At 47.1% G+C, this 21,776-nt stretch overlaps 2 protein-coding genes across 6 annotated transcripts; both read right to left on the bottom strand.

The window, feature by feature from the left end:
• Positions 1 to 1,541: 1,541 nt before the first annotated feature.
• Positions 1,542 to 12,386, bottom strand: LOC103817111 (haloacid dehalogenase-like hydrolase domain-containing 5). Its single transcript, XM_050979522.1, has 8 exons — positions 12,183 to 12,386; positions 10,021 to 10,230; positions 9,262 to 9,374; positions 8,481 to 8,574; positions 7,317 to 7,350; positions 6,271 to 6,445; positions 4,836 to 5,024; positions 1,542 to 3,978 (listed from the first exon to the last, which is right to left on the bottom strand). Exons 1-8 carry the CDS (start codon positions 12,294 to 12,296, stop codon positions 3,438 to 3,440), a joined length of 1,470 nt encoding a protein of 489 aa, XP_050835479.1. The 5' UTR covers positions 12,297 to 12,386; the 3' UTR covers positions 1,542 to 3,437.
• Positions 12,387 to 14,810: 2,424 nt separating this feature from the next.
• Positions 14,811 to 21,376, bottom strand: ISY1 (ISY1 splicing factor homolog). 5 transcript variants are annotated; one of them, XM_050979527.1, is made up of 11 exons: positions 21,260 to 21,376; positions 20,496 to 20,518; positions 19,796 to 19,847; positions 18,987 to 19,052; positions 18,510 to 18,552; positions 18,232 to 18,344; positions 17,932 to 18,049; positions 17,205 to 17,327; positions 16,910 to 17,013; positions 15,867 to 15,953; positions 14,811 to 15,585 (listed from the first exon to the last, which is right to left on the bottom strand). In XM_050979527.1, exons 1-11 carry the CDS (start codon positions 21,260 to 21,262, stop codon positions 15,478 to 15,480), a joined length of 840 nt encoding a protein of 279 aa, XP_050835484.1. In that variant the 5' UTR covers positions 21,263 to 21,376; the 3' UTR covers positions 14,811 to 15,477. The 5 variants fall into 5 exon arrangements, with proteins under 5 accessions (XP_050835484.1, XP_050835488.1, XP_050835485.1 ...); XM_050979531.1 differs by lacking the exon at positions 21,260 to 21,376 and adding an exon at positions 21,004 to 21,010; XM_050979528.1 differs by lacking the exon at positions 21,260 to 21,376 and adding an exon at positions 20,964 to 20,994.
• Positions 21,377 to 21,776: the final 400 nt, after the last annotated feature.

Genomic DNA, 21,776 nt, shown 5'->3' with positions numbered 1-21,776 from the left:
CAATGCAGTTCCAGCTGTACCTCCCCAGGGGAATGTTTAGATCCTGGTTTTGATTGAGGTGCTGTAAATTAAACAAAGCAACACCCATTTCTCTTTGCTTGGCTCTTTAATTTGAGCGTCAGCAGGTGGGGGTTGGTGATCCACAGGAGCCAAATGTTGAATTCCTTGGTTTGCATTGTCTGCTGCTTCAGGAACAGCCTCAGGTGTCAAAGGAGGAGTTGTCAGTGCAATGGCCAGGCTCTGGAGCTGGCTCCTCAGAGTGCTGGTGCAGCTGGATTTGTCACTGAATTCTCCTGAGGGACAGTTTTCCTGCTGGGACACTGGGCTGTGACTGCCCTGCAGGGGATCAGTGCAGGTGTCAGGAGTAACATCTCCTGCTCCTGGGAGGGACTGACCTGCATCTTCTCATCTTCTACACATTAAACTGGAGCTTCTAAATCTGTGTGGGCAAAACCCCCAACTTTCCCTTTTAATGGCTTGTTATAAGTGCATGTGATTCCCAGAAATGATTTCCCATTTCTGGGAACTCTCCCTGGAATTCTCCAAGACTGTGAAATAGTTTGGATTCAAGAGATCTACACACACTACAACCATTTTTCATTTGCTGTGGTAACCTGACCTTTTATAATGTAGTTTGTACCTGCAAAAAAACACCCATGTTTTTTTATAGTTTAAGTTCACTTAATATTTATCCTCCACATCTGTGGGCAGGAAGTTAGCTGTTAAACCAGCAAAAAGCCATTTTCCCAGATACAATTCCAAAAAAAAAGACACCAATCCCAAATCCTATTGAAAATCTGATTCTGACATTCTTACCTGCACACCAGGTGCTGCTTCTGCTTCAGGAGAAGGTCAGGAAATAAACCAGTAAATAAAGAAATCACCTGCTGGGTGTTAAACTGTGAGGCACGTTTAGCATGCCCCCAGTGCTGAATTCTGAGCATGGCATTCAAGACCAACACAATGCAAGGAGGAGAAGTTTTAATTAAGACCTGCTGAGTGCCAGGTGGTCTGAATTAGACAAATTAAAGCAATCTTTACACAAAGTAAACCCACCTGTGCTGTATGGAAAATACACTCATCTGGTTTACTCCCAGAAGTGACCACAGAAACACTTTGCTGAAACCTGTAAGTGTGCAGCCTGTTTCTGTCAGTGTTGCAAACAGGATTTATTCCATCAGCCCAGAATTCACCTTGTGCAGACAGAGGAGTTTAACACAGGCTGTGTGAGATGTGCTGTGATGTCTGTTAGTCCCCATTTCTGTACAAGTTACAGAGCATACAAGGGCACCACTGAGTCCCAGAGAAACTCCTGTAATCCCAGCTGCTCCCCTTTACACTGATGGGAAGAGATTTCCATCTCTTTTGGCAGCTGCCTGCTGTGTGTGGTGTTACCCAGGTCACTATTTCTAATTTCCTTTATTTCCTTCATCTGCTGTTTTTTCAGCATTTTGGCTTTTTGAGGGTCTGCCACTCACCAGGCTGGAGCTCAGTCCATGGAGCTGCAGAATCTGGAATACCCTGAGCCTTGGAGGGTTTTAGATTTTACTGGTGATGTCACAGAGAAAAAGGGGCTGTCTTCCTCTTCTACAAATGCATTTTATGTTCATGTTTCCATGAGGGATGAGATCTAAGAGGTCTATATGCAGCTCTTTCATGAGCCTTTTGAAGTGTTTGTCCACTTAGTAGAGAAAAAAAGGAGAAACAAATGGAACATTTTCTGTTCTTCAGCAACTTCCAACATTTTTATTCCTTGCTTCACCCATTCTGGTAAAATTAGAGAGTTTTGCAACATGTTTTAGTACTGAAACAATGTGACTTTAAATCCCCCTGACCTTACAGAATTACAATCTTTACTTAGATTCAGCGTTCTTTGCAAATACTTGGTGTATGACAGGAAAGTGCTATAGAAACAGGTGAATATCTGTTCACTGTACCAATTAAAAAGGCAAGAATGTGCTGCTGTAAATCCTTTTCCAGTGAAGAAGCAGGACATGAACTGTTCAGAGCAGTGTCCTCACACTGCATTCAGTGAGACACTGAAAGTGCTCAGGAAACACTACAAGAAATGAATCAACAATCCTGACAGTGCAGGGGGATTGCAGTGCTCTGCAAACAGAGGGAACACAACAAAATCTGACTGCACAGCAGCTGGGGGCTCTCAGAGCTGCTGCTGGGACAAGGAGCAGGGCAGGATTCGGCCAGGAAGTCATTCTGACAGCCCTGCAGGAACCTGGGAGAAAGAAACACCCAGGTTTTGTTTGTACAATTTCTGATTTGAAAAACAAACAATCTTAAAAACCTGACTAGTCCCTAAGTGAATTGATCTTTGTGTGTAAGTTGACTTTGGTTTAAAACAATTAATTGGGTTATGTTTTCCAAGCTTATGTGTTATAACAAATAACACAAATATTTTCCAAGGCATCTTTGGGATGAAAACTTTGGAAGTATTTTACAAAAATAACAAAAAATAAATTAATTTTTAAACTAACAGCTATAAAATCCACGAACCAAACAACAAATAACGTTGACATGAGATGAAATAGATTACATTAAAGGCCAGTTAATTACCACAGTGGTATGAGGCTTCAAGTAAATTAGGAGGCACTTTTTGGCTGAGCAGTAGTCACTGATTCAGTGTAAAGTCCCAACTCACAGAAACACATGAAACAAAACTGCTAAAGCTTTCTAAGGTTCTAAATTCCTAAAAGAGGGGAGGGGAGAGGAGAGAGGAGAGAGGAGAGGAATATAGAAAATATAGAAAGACAAGAAGGCCACAGAGGGCACCCAGGTCTGCTGCTTCCCTTCCAGGACTATGGAGTTCCAACACACTTAAGGCTTCACCCAGCAGAGAGGAGCAATAAAACTCCAGGGACATGGGTAAACAGACACCAGGAAAGGCAGCAGCAGGTCAGATGAGAGCAAGTCCAAAGTGGAACAGGTTGAACTCCACTCTGATTGAAGGGAGCGTTCAGTACTTGCAGAATGCCAGGCATTAATACATGTTGTGCTCTGTACCAGCCCACGTGGAATGGACTGAGTGACCCCGCACCACGATCTGGAATTCTCAAGGTCCTCAACACCTAAAAGCTCAATCTTCCAGCAAACAAAAGGAGGTGCTGTCGTGGAGGGATTTAAGTACCAGTACATGAATAGGTTACTATGAAATATTGCTATTAAAGTCCCTAACATAACAAAGAGGAAGACAGTAAAGGGTAACTCCAGCCATAAATTACATATTTAGAAGCACTATAAAAAGCATTATTGATGTTTTATATAATTAAACACACACATGTACCTACATGTACTACTGATAAGCATACCTAATAGAGGTTAAAAAATTTAGAAGGCAGCACCTTGTGGCACTCCTGTAAAGCACAGTGTGTTTGGGGCAAGAAAATCACAGCACTGAGTGGTCGCTAAGAAATCCTGTCGCCTCAATGAGGTGCAAAGTTCTCCAGCTGGAAGACCAGGTCTACAGCAGCATCCACGTCAGGCACGATGTGGTCTGGCTCCACCAAGGCAGGGTCGAAGCTGAAATCCCTGTGCCCATGGAACACGTTCTGGGCGATGCTGTCCCTGCTGGGCAGGGCCACCTCGCTGTGGGGGTCGTACACCCCGGTGCAGACCAGCACGGAGCTGCAGCGGGCAGCGGCTGCGGCAGCCAGCTCGCCCTCCCAGCCGGGGCCAGGCTGGTGATGCTGTGCCAGCAGGGCAGGGGCTGTGCCCGCAGCAGCCAGCTCGCTCTCCCAGCCGGGGCCAGGCTGGTGATGCTGTGCCAGCAGGGCAGGGGCTGTGCCCGCAGCAGCCAGCTCACTCTCCCAGCCAGGGCCAGGCTGGTGATGCTGTGCCAGCAGGGCAGGGGCTGTGCCTGCAGCAGCCTTGGCTGGCAGGCGGGCTCTGGGGTGGCTCCTGGAGCTCTCCTGCAGGTAGCGGTTGTACAAGTTGGCTCCGTACACGTCCGTCATCACATTGTCCCTGCAAACCAGAAACTCAGTCAGCACCTCAGCTGCAGCTGTCAAAGGCATCCTCACGGTTTCCATCTAACAGCTCCTTGTATACTTTACACCACTTGGCCTGGAATCAGGCAGACAGGGAGAAGTCCAACCCCTCAGCTATTTTATTGCACCGTTTTCATGAAGCATGGCAGGATAAAAATGAATCACTCTCCATATTGGGGCAAGGGGAGAGAAAATCAAGGTATGAGCAGCCCATGAAGGAGCTTGTTATATTGCCAAACATCTTGGAGATTCTGAAACAGCCTTTAGTACAATGCAGCTTTATCTTTTTCTCTGAAAAGGATTCCATGATGTGGCAGCACATGCAGAAGCATATGACCAAGCTAAATGACCTCAGAGATAAAGTCTAGCTCTGAAGCCTCTAATTGTCCTTTGCTCAAAGACAGTTGGTGTTACACCACTAAACCCAACAGAATAAACACCCAAGCAAACTCCTTTTGTGAGAGTCACAGAGCCTATTACAGAAAAAAAACTAAATAAAAAAATCAGGAGAAGTCTTAGTTGCATATAAAACACCTTTTGTGCTCCTGTGGAAATTACACATAAAAAGAGCAAAGCATCATTAATCTTTAAGATTAGAAACATCATAAAAAGTATACCATAGCACCAAGAAAGTTAGATGGTCTTAATGGTAGGAGAAACAAGCTGGTAAGAGTTGTGTGTTTTTCTTGGCTGGCATTTACACTGTGAGTAATTTCCTGGTGTATTTGAGGGTTTGGGATCTCCTGCTGTGCCTGGGGGGCTCAGCACAGCTTACCCCACAGCACAGAGGGTTTGGGATCTCCTGCTGTGCCTGGGGGGCTCAGCACAGCTTACCCCACAGCGTAGAGGGTTTGGATGGGCTGCTCCCAGCTCCTCTGCAGGGCCTGGGCCCGGATCAGGTGCTCTGCATACTGGTATGTCAGCCTGCTGGGTTTGCCCATCAGCGCCTCGTACTTCAGGTCTTTGCCAGTGATCTTCTTGTAAATGTTTTCCAAACAAACCATGAACGTTCCATGCCCAAACCTACACAGATATAAATCCAAACCATGAACATTCCATCCCCAAACCTACACAGATATAAATCCAAACCATGAACATTCCATCCCCAAACCTACACAGATATAAATCCAAACCATGAACTTTCCATCCCCAAACCTACACAGATATAAAACCAAACCATGAACATTCCATGCCCTGCCCAAACCTACACAGCTATAAATCCAAACCATGAACATTCTGTGTCCAAACCTACACAGCTATAAATGTTCCATGCCCAAACCTACACAGGTATAATACCAAATCAAATCACATTAAGCACAGATTTTAAACATCAAACAAGGCTTTTTTATTTCATTATTTTTTAGGAATAAATTGTGTCCTATAACTATCAAATTCTGCTCAGCATGCAACATGTCTGCAGCTGGTTCACTGAAAATTAGGTGCTGATTAGCTGAACAACTGACACCACAATAAACCCACATTACTGGGATGGCACAACAGATTAATCTGATTTTAAAATTGCTCACTGGAGGTGTCCTGGCTGCCTTACTGCAGCCTGAAGCCATCACACATGTATCTTCTCCAGTGTGCTAATTAGAGATGGCCTCTCCTTCCAAAGACTGGTACCTGAGCAGATCTTTGACCCAGGACTGAGGCAGCAACCAAGTCACAGTAACAGGTTTCTATTTCAAATTACAGACTGAGGGGAAGGGAGGGGAAACAGACCTATTAAAAAAGTACCTTCAATTGAAAGCAAAATCAAACAAAACCACTCTAAGAGGTCCTGGCACCTTGTTCTGCACGTTCTACTTGTTTTTCCTTGTGTTCCTTAAAGAGCTCCCTGCATTGTCCTCAGCTCAGAACCACTCGCTGCTTTCAATCAGCAGGGTCAGCTCTTTACCCTACCAGAAAAAGAGAAATACCAAAGAGGGACCTAATGAAATGAAACAATGGCCTTGATAATTTTTTCATTTTTGCCTTTGAACCGAGGCTCTGAGGCCCTCAGGAAAAAAACTCTCTTTTCCCCATTGTTCTGGGACTGAGGAAACCAAAGGTTTAGAGCTTAAAAGCAGCTTTTCTCTTGAGAAGTGATTTCCTGGATGCATTATTGCATCCAGAGCCAGGCACCATTAGCTGAAAGTGCATTATTAGAGATGTTGCATTCAAAGCCAAGCCATGAAGCATTCTGTATTCAAGTGCTGACTCTGAATGCTGCTGGAAAAATGAGGAAGCCCCAAATAAATCCCAAGGATATGAATAGAGCACTTACCTTGGGGACTGTGCCTCAGCCACCCACATCAGGTCCATGTTACAGGCCAGCACAGGGAGGTGAGGGTAGCTTTCCTGCCCATAGGGGTTTCCAGGATAGCCACTGGTCAGCAGAACATCAATGATCAGCTGCAGGCTGGTTTCCCATCTGACTGGCTCCCCAAACAGCACCACAGCTGTGGGAAGCACAGGCACAGAACAGTCATGGAATTGTCAACACAGCACTGAGTCTCTGACACTGGGCCTAAAGCTTGGCCTAAGGAGGCTGAACAAGTCATTCAATATAACCAGGAACTGATCAAACAGTCTCATTAATTTAGGGGCTTTAATATGTCACATGCACATCCAGTCACAGAAATCTCAGCACTAACAAGACCCCACTGCAAAATCTACAGGTTTAGGAATTTTACTTGACAGGTGAAGTTTCTCCAGAAATTACAATATTAACTTCTAAACTGTATTTCTAAGTCTTCCACAACCTATGAGTTCCCTGCTTACATGCAGCATTTAAATACAACACCAGAGATGTTGATTTCCTAATCTCAGAGCACTATTTGGATTTTGCTTTTAAAAATTGCTTTGGTCTCCAGCAATAATCTGACATGGGTATTTTTAAATCCCAAGATCCAATTTCTACTCTCCTGTAGTTCAGGTGAGATGAGAGTGAACACAAGACCCTTCTCACACTGCAGCTGCATCCTGACTACTTGTAAGAACAGAACAATTATTTCTGAATAATGAACATCAGCTGATTCTCATTTTTATGAAAGGAGGGCAACAATAGCCCATTAAAGACAGATAAAAAGGAAAGGAGACCTCATATACCCTTCAGACTTCAAAACTCAGTGGCTGAAAACTGCACACATTAAAAAAACACATGATGCTTTCAAATGAATGACAGATGTCATTAAAAAGTAAATTTAACATTGTCTCAAATGAATTTTCAAAGTGCCCAACAATCTAAAAGCAATTTCTGAAAATAAAATAAAATAACAAAGATATTTCATTTATTAATGGATAGATGCAAGTTAAATAAAGATAACTGACCTTCAATCTTGGGAAGCTCCACAGCAGATGGGGACTGCAATAAGAAAAAAGTTAAAGTTTTCTACAAGGTGAAACATCTATTTTTAACAGAATAAATTCAAGCTCAGCTCCCACAGCTGCCCCCTGCCACTCCAAGAGGAAATGCACTCTCTATTGGTATATTCCTGATGTCAGTTCACTCAGAAACTTGTGTTTCCTCTCTGAAGTGACATCTCTGGCACAGGGACAGCAGTGACTGTGCTGTACCTGCCTCCTGCTTCTCCTCAGCTGCTCTGGAGGTTTTTAACTCCAGTTGTTAAAATTACTTCTGTTGTGATTTGACTTGTTTAAATTACTTGTTTAATTAGTTGTTTTAACTACTTGTGTATAAAAGAATGGGTGTTTATTTTTCCACAGGAGTAAGAGGCCTCCAGCAGTACCAAGACATTTAAAAATCAAATTTTGAGATGTTTTCCTTTAACACTTCTAATAAAGAATGCACTGTATATCATGTAATATATTTGCTAAACAAGAGTCTGCACTTCATTATTTCTTCCCTGTGGTGACAAACACTTGAACAGGCTCTTGACCTTCCCCATCCCCATGGGTGAGGAGCCCAGCAAAAGGTGCCAGAGCTGAGCTGTGATTCTGTGAGCCACAGAGAATGTCCTTATTGCAAGTGGGGAAATCCACTTTGGGCATGTACAGCACACCCAGATATTCACTTAAATCCTGCACAATTCAACTGGAACCGCTGTACCTGCTGCTGACATTAAATAGTGCTGTAAACAGCAAAGGGAAAATTATTCTCTTCAAAGCAACCTCAAGGGTCAGAAACAATAGCAACACAATCCTATATTCAGGGAAAAGCTTATGCTATCTTCCACACCTTCTGAGGAGGCTCATCAGCTTTCCAAGGCAGATTTTGCATTTGGTATCTGTATTAGGCTGTGAGTTTTCCCACAACAGCAGGCTCTAAAATCAAAGGCTGGGTTAAAGAATTACTGCTGAGAGAAAAGAGTTGTTCTTGAGAACATTGTAATAAAACAAATAAGGAAGCAGAAAAGCAAAGTCAAAATACAATGTAAGAACAGCAGCATTAGCTTGGTAGTTAAATATTGATCCCTGCTGTAGGATGTCATGCAAGGAGCAAACAGAGAGGTTTGGAACAAAAATCTCACTCACCAGGACATTGGGTCTTCTGTCGTGGTCAACTGCATCGAGCAGAGGGCGTTTCTCCCTCAGAGTGTCAATGGTGATGGGCTGGCAGAAGCCAAGGCTGGGGCAACCAGCTAAGGACACACAGCTGCTCACAGGGAAAGGTTTTCTAACTGCTCCTTCCACCCTGACCATTTAAAGGGATTCAACTGACAAATTAGTCAGCAATGAAAGCAACATTAAAGACAGGTTTTCCTTCTGCAAGGCAAAAAATGATCACCCTACTGCTGATAAATGAGAGACCAAAGTTCTTCTGTTTTGTTTTCAGTTCTCTCATCTACTTCTGTCTTAGCCAAACCTAATGAAGTTTGAATTTAGAAATGCTTTTCTAAGAGACAATACCTTTCTCAGTTTTGTACTTCAAATAGAGCTTATGCTTAAAACTTGTATATACATTTTTACAGCTTATGAATATGATTACACCAACTTCAGTGAAAATCCCACTAAAGGGAGAAGAGCAGAAGGGACTTAATGGAAACCTCAGCAAAGCTTATGCAGAAGTTAAGGTTACCAAGTTACAGTTTGAAATTTTGATATCAATATAATTCAAGTTCTTTGGGCACTTGGTATAAAACCACATTCAAACATAAATTTGGCACCATACTAGGAACTATCATTTCTATTTATTACTGCATTTGTAGGGTTGAAATATTTAATTTTCACTTCATCCATAGGCTCCCCTGAACCTGAATAAGGAAAACACTGACAGAAAGTTGTTGGTTTTTTAAAACTCTTTTTTTAAAGATACTCTTGAGCAATATCAAGAAGGGGTCCTTGTCCAGATACCAGGACACATTTTTCATGATAACGCTTGAACATCCTCAGTGGACTGTGAGACATCATCACTTGATCTTGGGAAATCTGTTTGGGATTTAAAAACAAAAGGAGTCTGTTGCATTTCAGAGAAGTTGTTTGTACACAGATTCAATTAACAGATGTGACAGATTCCAGGAATTGCATAACAATCAGCATTTTCTCCTTTCACAAATGATGTACTGATAATATGCCAGAAAAAAATACCTTACTTGCAAGTTACCACACATCCCCTTTCAGCTTCCAGCTCAATTCAACATGAACAAGCCTTTCTCTCCTGGTTTTATAAAATCATCAAATTAATTTGGAAGCAAAGGAAGGAGAATCAGAAGTGGTTCCAATTGAGGGCCCTTTGCTAAACTGCAGCTGTGATTTAACTGTACCAGATTACCCCTTCTTTTAGCTCACATATTCCCACCCCTTCAACAGGACAGGGAGTAACCAGTAAGGCCATTATTTTGGAAAGAAGCTCCTGTGAATCACTACTTACCATCTTTCCCAAGAAATACTTTTAGCTTTACTATTGGAAACATCAGTGCCTTCACCAGTTAGTTTTGGACGGCACTTTTTACTTTCAGCAAAGCACCTCAGGGGGGGAAAAGCAGCCCTGATGGACTGAGCAGCCTTTAATGGAAGAGAACACATCTGGCACATCCAACATGCCAATGCAATAAATGGCACTGAGGTGACTCACTGGGACCCCCAGCAGGTGAGACAGCTGCTCAGCCTTCTTCTGGCGCAGGCAGTCCCCAGCGTTGGTGACAAAGACCACGGGCACCAGGAACTGTCCCTGAGGGTTGACCAGCTTGCGAAAGGCGGCTCTGGCAGCAGGGATGGGGGTCCTGCCCCGCACCAGCACCCCGTCGATGTCAAAGAGGAATCCAAAGGATGGCAGCCCCCTGAGCTGGGAGGAGGGGTGAAATCAAAGGGTTCATTAGTTATGCATGTCCTTACACAGATTTAATGGAATTTACAGCAGCTACAGCCCCCTGAGAACAGACAGCTCCAGTGAGAGCAGGGGAGCTATAACACTATAGGCACATCTTCATGCTAAAAACATGTTGACACCACAACTCCTTCTGCCTTATGCATACAGACTCATGAGAGCTATTTTGCCTTACAAATGGTTCCAGACTATTTCAGAAGATAGGGAAAAATTAACTTAAACTGATGCCAAGAGGTACAAAATACATGCTGCTGTGCCAGTGAGTCACGCTTTAATGGCTTAACCCCCACAGAATACTAACAAAATATGCAAAAGTAAATTTTTCAGCAGTAGGCAGGTCTTGGACACAGCTGTTGTACTTGGCTGCTCCCTTACAAGGTGTTTGTAGTAAAACTGTTCTGTTCCACAAGAGTTTGATTACAGCCAAGTGACTGCTGTGCTCCCACACATGGTTCCAGCCCCAGTTTCACACAGGGCAGGCTAACTGGGAAAGGCAGCACCTCCTCGAACCAAGGTGCTGCTCGAGTTACCGAAATGCATCTCCTTGCCTGCCTTTGAGGCAGTGAGGAGCTGGACTTGGTGAGCCCCGGCAAGGAGAGTGAGGAAGGATGAGCTGGGTGGTGAGGGCAAGGAGCAGAGACAGAGAGAGGAGTGTGAGCAATAAAACTGTCACTGGATCAGGCTGGGAAAGCACGGAACAAAACCTGTCATCCAAAGCTCCTCTCTCTCCCGAGCCTGAAGCAGGAACCAGGAACCTTGGGATTTACGGTCAGTGATGCAAAGGGAGGGGTTAAGGGCCGAGACTGAGCGCGGTGGGGGGAACAGAAAGGACTGCAGCCATGGGAGCTGGGACAGCCTTTGCTGCCGGGGCTGGCTCAGGGCACGCACCCGCAGCAGCCGCCTCTCCTGTGCAGGAGGAGAAGGGCACTTTGCCTACTCGAGCAGCACTTTGTTCCACATCAGTTATTCACACAGCACGTTTTTCCTGCAGTCGGGCACAGCGCAGGGACAGGCACCGCTGGGAATGGAGGGCAGCGCAAACAACAGCGGAAATCTACCCCCCCCAGGGCAGCCCGAGTTAATAACGTCAACACTGGAAATGTATTGCATTCCCATTCATTTAAATTAGGCTGGGGTTTGGTCTTTATATGCAAGAACTCCCCCTGAAGCCTTCTCCTCTCTCCTCTGTAGAATCATCACCCTTTAAAGAACAAAACCCCCGAAGACCTTGTCTCCACATAGCCTGCACCCGTTTCAGGAAAGCTACATCGGAAATAATCCAACAGCTGCAGAGATGCTGCTAAAGGCTTGCTAATAAATGTATAGCAGTCTTCCCAGGCTTTGTGAATGGGTACATGAAACTCCTGAAACTAGAGTGGCATTGGAATAATTCGGTAGCAGATGCGATTCTTTACGTTAATTTGCGACATATAAATAACAGATGTATAGATAACCGAATACAAATGGGAATTTTGTGGTAACACTAGCAGGAAGAAAGTATTAAAGGGGAGAAAAGCACAAAGGAAAGAACTGAACATGTATATATGATAGATGTCATGACAGATAGAGGTAATGAAGTCAGCAGCTTTGTTTCCCTCTTGACCCTAAAGAAATCGTTGGTGACAGGAGTGCTGTGCCGCGCTGCACAGCCAAAGGGACACAGCCGGCAGTGGTCGGAAAGAATTTCCCTCGTTCGCTCTGTAAAACCAGAGCACACGCAGCCCCAGGACAGGAGCTGCGGCCGGCAGTGCCCGGGATATCCGTCTCGGCGTCCTGGGGAAGTGAGGATGCCCCCGAGCATCCCCGGCCCCGGGCACTGCGGCTGGCCCGGCTGCGCTCCGCCGCGCCCCGCGCCCGTTTCGCTTTCGCTGCGCCCCGGCCCGCCCGCCCCGGGCCCCGGCCCCGCTCACCGCGCTGTGCCCGCTCCGCCCGGCCAAGGGGCCGCACATCCCCCGGGGCGCCGGGAGCCGCGGCGGGCGGGCGGCCCCGAGCAGGGCGCGGAGCGGCGGCAGCGCCCGGCGCATGGCGAGCGGAGTGCGGGGCCGGCAACCGCCCCGCCCGGCCCGGCGTGAACTCACGGGGCAGCGTCACACGCGTCACGGGCCAACGTCAGCCCCGGGCCAGCGGAGGAGCGCCCTGTGACATCCTCCGCCTCTTGCGAGGGTTCCGCGCCCAGCGAGCCCCGCGCCGCCGCCGCGCCCCCGGGGCTCGGCCCCTCCGGCGCACCGCGGCGGGCAGCGCTGCCCAGAGCAGTCAGTACGACATCCCGACCCAGGAGATAACTTGTTCAATTTAGTAACAGAGCAGAAGAAACATTCTGTCTGGTTCTGCCTGGCCAAGGGATGGAGGGACTGGAACATCTCTCTTCCGAGGAAAGGCTGAGGGAGCTGTGCACGTCCGGTCTGAGAGGGAAGCCAAGAGTATGGAGCAGGATCTGCTTGGTGGTGCCAACCGTTGGGACACGAGGAACGGGCAGGAAATGATGCCCAGGAAGAACTTCTTCCCTGTGCAGTGACTGAGCCCTGGAACATTGTCCAGAGGGGGTGTGGAGCTGTCCCACTGGAGCTATCCCAGAAGTGTCTGGACAAATCCTGTGCCCTGTGCTCTGGGGTGGCCCTGCTGGAGCAGGGAGGCTGGACCAGATGCCCCACAGTGGTCCCTTCCAGACTGACCCATTCTGTGATTCGTTTTTTGGGAAAAAGTCTAACATGCACAAACACCACAGTCCCTCAGCTCTGCACCCCTGCAGCTAGACTTGAAAGTGAGACAAGAGCACAAAATGTCATTAGTTAATGGATACTCTGCAAAGCTGTCTCTGTTTATCTTGCTCATCTGCTAATGCAGATTAGGTAAATCCCCTTATTTCCTAGTGCTACCCACAAATATTCCTCAGCACCCCTGTGACTGCGAGGAGAAACTGATCCTCCAGTGACTGCACTGCACTCACCAGGACACAGAACAAGGAAGGTGCCTTCCTTCTGCAGCACTGACGTGGCTGGCATTCAATGAAACACACAAATGCATTTCTAAGAGACAAAAGGAGGCCCAAATCGATGCAGCAGACAGAACAATTAGAGACTTTATGCCCTTGCTCGAGCCAGGATCACACAGAGGGCAGAACTCTGAAGCACACATGTAAGAATACATGAAGTACTTGTTTTATAAGCTGGATGTGCTCAGGGCTGAGGCATTCCAGAGATGGTATGAGCCATAAGCCTGGCACCACACACACATCCCAGCACAGCTGCACTCTCAGAGCTGAGGCAGAGCCTGCCCACTGCTCCATTCTCCAGGACAAACAGGATCCATTTCCTGGCTGTGACCACAGCAGCTTCCCCACCCTGACTCCATTAGCAATTCCACAGCCTGGCAGGACACTGGATTTTGCTATAGGCCACTGTGGGAAATAATTACGGAGCAATTTGTTCACTCAAATGCAGCCAAGAGCATTCAGCTCAAAAATGCTCCACTCAGAGCTACAGAGAGGACCTGGAACAGCAGGGCCAGGCAGCAGCCAGTCTGCCTTCAGTTACACACTGCAGTTCTGTGCATTTATTCCTTTTCTGTGTTGGCTGGCAGAGATCAGCCCTGTCTTACACACCTGCCTTTTACATCATGATGTTGGTCATACTCCTTTGAACAAGACTGTAATTATAATCCTGTTGGTTTTTTCACATTCTTTCTGTTTATTCTTCTTTTTTATTTCTGTTATCACCACTCTGTCCCTGATCTGCCTTTACCCTTGTGTGTTCTTTTATCTTATAGATTCATACAGTGACAGAAGGAATCTACCCACTGGTACTACCAAGCCCTCAAACTGTATCAGCCATAAGAATTAGCTGTTTTTCCCCCTGCCTAAATCTAGTTTGGTTATCTCCAGTATATAGTTAAGCAAATCTACAACAAATTATCATAAGCCATAAAGACATTGTTTCCTGCTTTCTTACAAAGCAGAGAGAGCTGCACTGCTGCCAGGAAGAGAGAAGAATGTGTTTGTTAGTTGTCTGCTTGCTACCAATAATTGAGCTTTTAATTTATTCTGGGTTGTTTTTTTGTTTTTGTTTTTTTTTTAGTTTTAATTTGGCAGCTATGCTTTCCAAATTTTCAATTCTTTTTTTTTTTTTTTTGTTTGATCACTCCATCAAGTAACAGAAAGCTTGTCTCTATAATTTAGAGGTTTAATTGTTCTGGAGTGGATTATTCACAATAGATTATAATAGATAAATACTGAGAGCATCCAGAAATGCTGAATGATCCCAGACCTGGCTGTTCAATACTCTGTTCCTTAGACAGAAATTCTCCAGGGCTGCAGATGTCCACCTTCAAACGCCATTCACTCAGACTTGTACAACATTATTAGTCATCCATAAGACTTTGACCAGGCTCTACCTTGCCTCCTGTCCCAGGATTCAGAAGCCAAGAGCAGTAGGGGATGCAGGGCTTCTATCCCTACAGGGATGGCTGTCTATGATCCCAATCTTTGGCTACCACTAAGGAATCATCACAATCCTTTGAGCTAGAATAAAACAGACACCAGGTTGTAAATAAGTTTTAATAAAAATATTTGAACAAGGTATCGCAAAGTTTTTTACAGTAGCTGCTGGAATATCCAGCATTTAAGCAATTCATCCGGGTGCAGTTACAAACCACAAAAAAGGTAACAGGTTTTAGACATTGCATGTGTTTCAGAAAGAATCAAATCTCCTCCAAAGTCACTCCTAAGATCTGCCTTCAAGGCCCCTCTAGACAGGTTCCAGATTATTCTAGTAAACAAAGCAGGTGTAATAGTGTGAGTTAGTTCTCAGCTCAGCATGAGAAGATGTGCACACTTACAGCCAGGACAGAGCAGACAGGATGGCAGAACACCATGGATTGGTTGGCACCTTCCAGGATTTAGGAGCTCACTGGGTGTGGTTCTGCCTGCATAAGGCCCCACTGCACAGACCCCTTCCCAAACTGAAAGCACTGAAGACAGCTCTTAGATGCAGACAAGTTCACCAAGGTGTGACCCTTTCCAGCACTGGAGTACAAGTCATCCTAGTGGAGGAACCAGAATGATGGTTCTGCTCCTGCATACCACACTGTAATTCCAGCAGTCTGCTCCACATCCAAAGGAACCTGCAGAGCTAGAACCCACTGCTACCAGAACTTAGGAGCCTGCTGCTTTCAGAGGGATTACACACTGACCAGGACACTGGTGCACTGTTACAGCCCCAGCAGTGTCTTTGCCTCCTCGCTCTGGGCCAGGAGGGTTTCACTGGCGTACTTCTGGAGCAGCTCCATCTTCTTTCTTCGTACAAGAGCTTCCTCTATCTGCAGAGGTAAAAACAGGGTGAGTTCAGCTCAGTTGAGATGCTGAGACCTCAGATGCTTAGCTATACCACAACACTTCCTAATTCATGGAATACTTAGGAAGGTTTTGGAAATTCACAGGTGAAATGGGTTATAGCATTTGCAAGGGGATTAAACAGCTGCAGAGCCAAGTCACAGAAATCACAAATTTAGGGCACTTTCACTGATGACGTGATGTACACGAAGATGTGTCTTGCAAAAGCCAGTGAGCATCTCTGCAGCTGAGTGCTGTTGTGCCTTACCTCCTGTTGAGTTGGCACTGGAACATGTGCAATAAATTTCTGTTGGCCATCTTCGCCTTCTCTCTCCTTGCCACCTTCCTCATCAGACTAAAAAGTGAAAAAAACCACATCAAGTTTATTTTCTATAGAGGTCATAAAAAACCCTTTTTCATTTGCTTTGCCAGAAGGAACAAAGCATGGTCAAAACTACAATGCAGGAATGAGTGAAGAGGACCCAGCACCAAAAGAACACAAGGATCACAGGCAGACCCTGCTCCTGGGCATTTTCAGCATTACTGCTTCCATTTCTCACATGGCCTTTGCTCTGCTGTGGCATGGCCATGAATGTAAAGCTGTATTTCCTCCCCTTCCATAACTCTGGCTGCTACAGCAGAGCTGTGAACAGAAGAGGAGCCAGCTAAGCAGCAAGTGCTTTAAAAAAATGGGTACCACTTCCCTGTACAGCTCTGTACTGCTTTGGTCCATGGGATCATACAAATAAAATAGGTACTGGAGGAGCCACCACATCTGATGGATTCCTCCTTTTTATTCTTGTGCTTAGCCCACTTAGATACAGACTGAGAAATGAGACCTTGTTTCCAGCACCCTCCTCCAGATCTCACTGGGAGCAGAGAGAACAAACAGCCATGTCACAGCAGTGACAGCAGCACCAGCAAAGCCCTGCTGCATCATGATCCAGGTGTAAACAAGGCCCTGCACCCCTGGGGTTTGTACACAGTGTGTGACATTATCCTGTCCCCAAAGCTGCTTGTGCTGTTACTGAGGCAGGTTGTGCTCAGGAGCCAGACTGAGCAGTGTCACTGAAATCACAGCAAGGTGTTTCTCACTGCAGTGAAAGGTCTGTCCTCACCTGCCAGCCTCCAGCACTCCCTAAGCTTGGGCCAAGAGCACTCCCCTACTACTGATTGTGACTAAACTGTGGAGTGGCCAGGTGGGGAGAGGGCCAGGACAGCAGCAGACAGGACCTTAGCAGAGTAATGCCATGTCCAAGAAGGAAGCACAGAAGACACATGGAAAGTCACATCACCTGAGCCACCCCCTACCTCTTCCTCATGGACAGCATAGATGTTTTCTTCCTCCTCCTCCTCGCCTCTTGCAAGTCGTGCTTCTCTCTCCATCTTCCATTTTTCCACTGCTTCTGCTATAACTGGGGAGCAAACGAAAATGCCAAGTGTGGGTGAGAGCCACTCAGAGCAGCATGGTCTTGCCAGAGCTTTTCTAATGGATGTACACTCCTTGCCTAAATCCTCTACACCAGAAAAAAAATGGTGCCTTAACTTCAGAGTCCATCACCACCCCTTCCTGGGCTGCCCTGCGGAGGTTTGGAATCTCACATACCCTTCTTCTCATGCTCCTGCTCCAGGGGCTCCAGAATCCCATCATCTTCATCCCTGTAGCCATAGTACTCGGCGTCGATGTCCTTCATGAGTTCAGCCCGAGTCTTCCGTGGGGGTGGCAGGGCTGCAAGAACACCACTGTCACCCACCAGGTCACCTCCATCACCTGCTGAGTGTCCCCAACCTCACAGCACCCACAGCTGCCTCGTGCCAGCCAACACCCAGCATGATGGAGCTGCTGCCAGCACTGGGAGCACTGGTGTCACCCTGTGGCCTGCACAAAGCACTTCCAGTACATGACAGAATGGTTCCCCCACACCCTGCAGTATTTCCCATAATTTGTCTTTGCCTCACTTTCAGGCCCAAGCAATTCCCACTCATTTCATGACAAAGTTTCACCCCCTTACCTCCAGTTTTTCATTATGAAAACTCATTCCTGCTTCTAAAATTATGTTCAACCCAGCTTTCCCTTTTTCTAGTCATGAACTCTGAGTACCACATCCAACTTCTCAATGAAGTTTGCCTCTTTATGCTGAAAGTTTCTATAAGCCATCAGTCCTCACCATTTGGAATTCCCAGTAGAAACCACTACTACATTTCCTTAATTGCAAACAGCCAAAGACATTCAGAAATGCTGTTACCAGCACTCCCCACAAACTACAGCAGCATTTTACTCAAGATATTCTACCACAGAGATTCATGTCTGGGAGGAGCTGCTCTTTACTTACGTTCCTTTTCAAAAAGCTCTCTTACTCCAGGCAAATCCTTTGCAGCTCCAAAATATTTGTAGCCTCTGTTTCCTGGAACCTCTTTCCCTTCATGATCTAACATCTTTGGGCCAATCCTCTGGAAAATAAACAGAGTTCATAGTTTAAAACTTTCTTCTAACACAGCCAAACATTTCAGGGGCTGAATAAAAATAACACTGGCCAAGCCATCCATGGCTAACTAAATGTTACATATTTTTCTCAGCAGTCACTTCACTTGTAAGCAGAACCACCATGCAGTACAAGACATTCCACACTTACAGCATAATCTGGACCTCCCAGCTCCTTTATTCTGTATTCCCAGTGTCCTTTCTCCCTCAGTAGTTTGTTTATTTCATCATTCAGGTCCCGAATTCTGAATTCACCCAATCCAGCTGTTAGAGAAGAAAAAAACAATAAATCAGGCAGCGCAGAGAAACACCACAGGATTTTCAGAATTTATGCAATGCAAATAGCATAGTTCACGTGAAATGGGGTTTTTACTGCAACTGCTTATGACTGGGTATTCAAAAAATAAAACATAGTTAGAAAAATCTTACCATTTTGGATCTGTGCCACTTTCTTGGAAATCTCCCCAATGATCTAGTCAAATAAGAACATAGAAATTAATTTCTAAATCAGTGGAGGAAACAAAGGGGACAGAGCCAGATTGTTTGAGAAATGCATGGCAATAGGACAAGTAGCAATAAAACATAAGTTGAAACTGGAGAAATTCTGATTAAATTCAAGGAGAAAGAAATCATTAGGAAGATAATCAAACACTGGAACTGGAAATCCCCAAAAACTGGAATCTAAATCCCTGGAGATGGTAAAGACTCAGCAGGACATGGCCTTGCAGTAACCTGACATGGTAGGAGCTACTCTGAACACTGAGCTGGACAACCTTAGAAAGCATTCTGTGATTTAACTCTCAGGGTACTGACAAGTGTGGAAAACCCCTTGTAGGCAGACTGCCTAAGCAGGGAGTGAAAAGATCTACTTCCTATAGAATGAGAAAATCCACAGGTTGCCATTACCTGTCTCCTCCATTTCTCAGCTTTGGGCAGCTCATTGCACTCTGAGGCAAGGAAAGGCCTTCGCTCCTGTTGACAGAACACCACACACATCAAATTCAGCTGAGCACTGGCACACAGCATTTCACACAGGCTTTACTGCTCCATTAATGCGAAATTATGCTACCAAGCTCCAGGGCCTTCTGCTCCCATAGTTTTAGTAAGTGAAGAACAATAATGATTTACAGTTCTGACAAATTAAACTATCACAGACTACAAAAACCTACTTAAATCCACTTTATCCAAACCAAAATCTCTCACCCTATCATCCTCTCCAATACAACAAATGTTCCATTCAGGACAGTTTCACCATTTTCAGCACACACCACCTTCTTAAGGTTAAGCTTTTCTCAACTGCTACTACTAAACTATGTAATTTTTTTCCAGTTTATACAGCATAACTTCTTCTCAACCTTCTCCACATTGCACTGGCTTACTTCCACGAACTGATGCATCATCTTGCTTCTAGGGTTTTGTGCGCAGTTATTTTGTCCCTTTCCCCACAGTTTTATCTTTTATTGAAAGGCTCTACCTTTTTACTAAAGCTCCACCTTTTACTAAAAGGCATTAAACCCATTTTTTCTGCATAATATGTAATATGAAACAGAAAAGTAAAAAAAGTTTGGAGAAACTTTAGTGGAGAATTTTCCTGGCTGTGTGAGTGTGAAATACAGTCAGCTGAAATAGTTCCCTTCCCTTCCAGGCACAGGACACCTGGGCTCTGAACAAGGCCTGCCTTGAGCTACCAAACCTCCAGGGCTTTTACACCTCACCTTGACTTTTCCTTCCTCAAGCTGGGCTTGCCGAAACCTTGCCAAGGCCGTCCTAAAGAGAAGAAAGCAAATTTACACAAATCCACATTCCAACAGAAACAAGTTTTGCTCTGGATACTTACTATGGACTCAATTACAGCCTGTAGAAAACAAAAGCCTGAACACATTCACTGACCACCTCCAGCTCTTCCAGCTAATGAACTTCTCAACACTCAAAATCTTCAGTGGTTCATTTCTCAAGTAAAGCAATGCTGACTGATTGCTCCTATCTGGCCTGGCATCTGTTCCCAAAATGGGAACTGCCTAAAACCACAAAGGTCCTTTACAGACATTTCAATGTACTTATCCCCCAGCCTGCAGGAGGGCAAGTACATTACTACAGGGTCTCTCCTGCACAGAACCACCCAGCAGAGCTACAGGAGCTGCACAGCACCAGGTACGTGTGTGCAGGTGCCCTCACACTCCCACTACCTCTGGGCCAGCACACATACAACTGAGTACCCAAAAATATCATTAAACTGCTGGTGCTTTAAAAGTGGCAGAACAGGGAGTTCTATGGGCCAGCCAGGCACAGATGTGTGTTCTGTAGGCCAGTTGGCACAGGTGTGTGAGATCAGGTACAGTCAGGGCCAGCAGCCACTGATGTGTGAGACCAGCTCGGAGGTGAGCCCGAGCTCGGCGGTGCCCCCGCCGCACTCACATGGCCTTCTCCGCGTTGCGAGCCTGCAAGACACAAACAGAGCGGCCTCAGGCACCCCCGGCCCTGCCGACTCCTCCAGCGCTCCCAGCCTCAGCCGGTCCCCTCTGAGCCCCTCACCGGGCAGTGGCACCAGAGGACAAGTGCCGAGGGGTCCCTCAGCCCTGCAGTCCCCATGGTCCCTCCGTGCCCAGGAGCTGCTCAGCCCCAGCTCCATACTCACCATGGTCCCGCCGAGCCCTCAGCCCCTGTCCCGCACTCCCCACGGTCCCGCCGTGCCCTCAGTCCCTGTCCCGCACTCCCCACGGTCCCACCGAGCCCTCAGCCCCAGCTCCATACTCACCATGGTCCCGCCGTACCCTCAGCCCCTGTTCTGCACTCCCCACGGTCCCGCCGTGCCCTCAGCCCTGCAGTCCCTGTCCCGCATTCCCCACGGTCCCGCCGAGCCCTCAGCCCCAGCTCCATACTCACCATGGTCCCGCCGTGCCCTCAGCCCCTGTCCCGCACTCACCATGGTCCCGCCATGCCCTCAGTCCCTGTCCCGCACTCCCCACGGTCCCGCCGTGCCCTCAGCCCCTCGGTCCCTGTCCCGCACTCCCCACGGTCCCGCCGTGCCCTCAGCCCCTCGGTCCCTGTCCCGCACTCCCCACGGTCCCGCCGTGCCCTCGGCCCCTGTCCCGCACTCCCCACGGTCCCGCCGTGCCCTCGGCCCCTGTCCCGCACTCCCCACGGTCCCGCCGTGCCCTCGGCCCCTGTCCCGTACTCACCATGGTCCCGCCGTGCCCTCAGCCCCCCGGTCTCGCCGAACGCGCTGTGCACAGAGCAGTTCCCCGCCCCGGAACTGAACCCGGCCCCGCTCCCCAGTGCGCCTGCGCACTCTGCTCGCGCAGGATTCGGTGACCCCCGCGCATGCGCACCACTGGGGTTGGCGGGACTGGGATGAGCAGGGAGGGTTCGGGTGCGGGGGGGACCTTGGGGACACCGCAGTGCCACCCCTGCCATGGCACCGAAACCTCCCAGTCCCGTCCAGCCTGGCCTGGGATACTGCCAGGGATCCAGGGGCGGCCGCAGCTGCACTGGGCACCCTGTGCCAGGGCCTGCCCACCCTCACATGGAAAGAAGCTCCTTCCAATACCGGATCTAAGCTTCCCCTTTCCGTTTGTACCCACTGCCCCTTGTCTGGTCACTCAATTCCCGACGAACAGTCCTGCTCTGTAACCACTTCATGAGTTTGCCATAAGGAATGAGATATCTCAGTGTTAGTGAAAAAGATCAGCATGAGAC

This window comes from Serinus canaria, chromosome 12 (assembly GCF_022539315.1).
Source record: "Serinus canaria isolate serCan28SL12 chromosome 12, serCan2020, whole genome shotgun sequence".
Lineage (NCBI taxonomy): Eukaryota > Metazoa > Chordata > Aves > Passeriformes > Fringillidae > Serinus > Serinus canaria.
Note: the sequence above shows the minus strand (reverse complement) of the source record. Positions and strands in the feature narration are given on the sequence as shown.

What these genes read in the sequence shown, in the direction of transcription:
- LOC103817111 (XM_050979522.1), bottom strand. Translation starts at nt 12,296, where the DNA reads ATGCGCCGGGCGCTGCCGCCGCTCCGCGCCCTGCTCGGGGCCGCCCGC. An exon ending in CTCACCTGCTGGGGGTCCCA is followed by an intron (nt 9,375 to 10,020) that starts GTGAGTCACCTC and finishes AATCCCAAACAG; the next exon opens with ATTTCCCAAGATCAAGTGAT. An exon ending in GCTGAGGCACAGTCCCCAAG is followed by an intron (nt 5,025 to 6,270) that starts GTAAGTGCTCTA and finishes ATATCTGTGTAG; the next exon opens with GTTTGGGCATGGAACGTTCA.
- ISY1 (XM_050979527.1), bottom strand. An exon ending in TGGGAGGTCCAGATTATGCT is followed by an intron (nt 18,050 to 18,231) that starts GTAAGTGTGGAA and finishes TTTATTTTCCAG; the next exon opens with AGGATTGGCCCAAAGATGTT. An exon ending in CAGTGCCAACTCAACAGGAG is followed by an intron (nt 15,586 to 15,866) that starts GTAAGGCACAAC and finishes TTACCTCTGCAG; the next exon opens with ATAGAGGAAGCTCTTGTACG.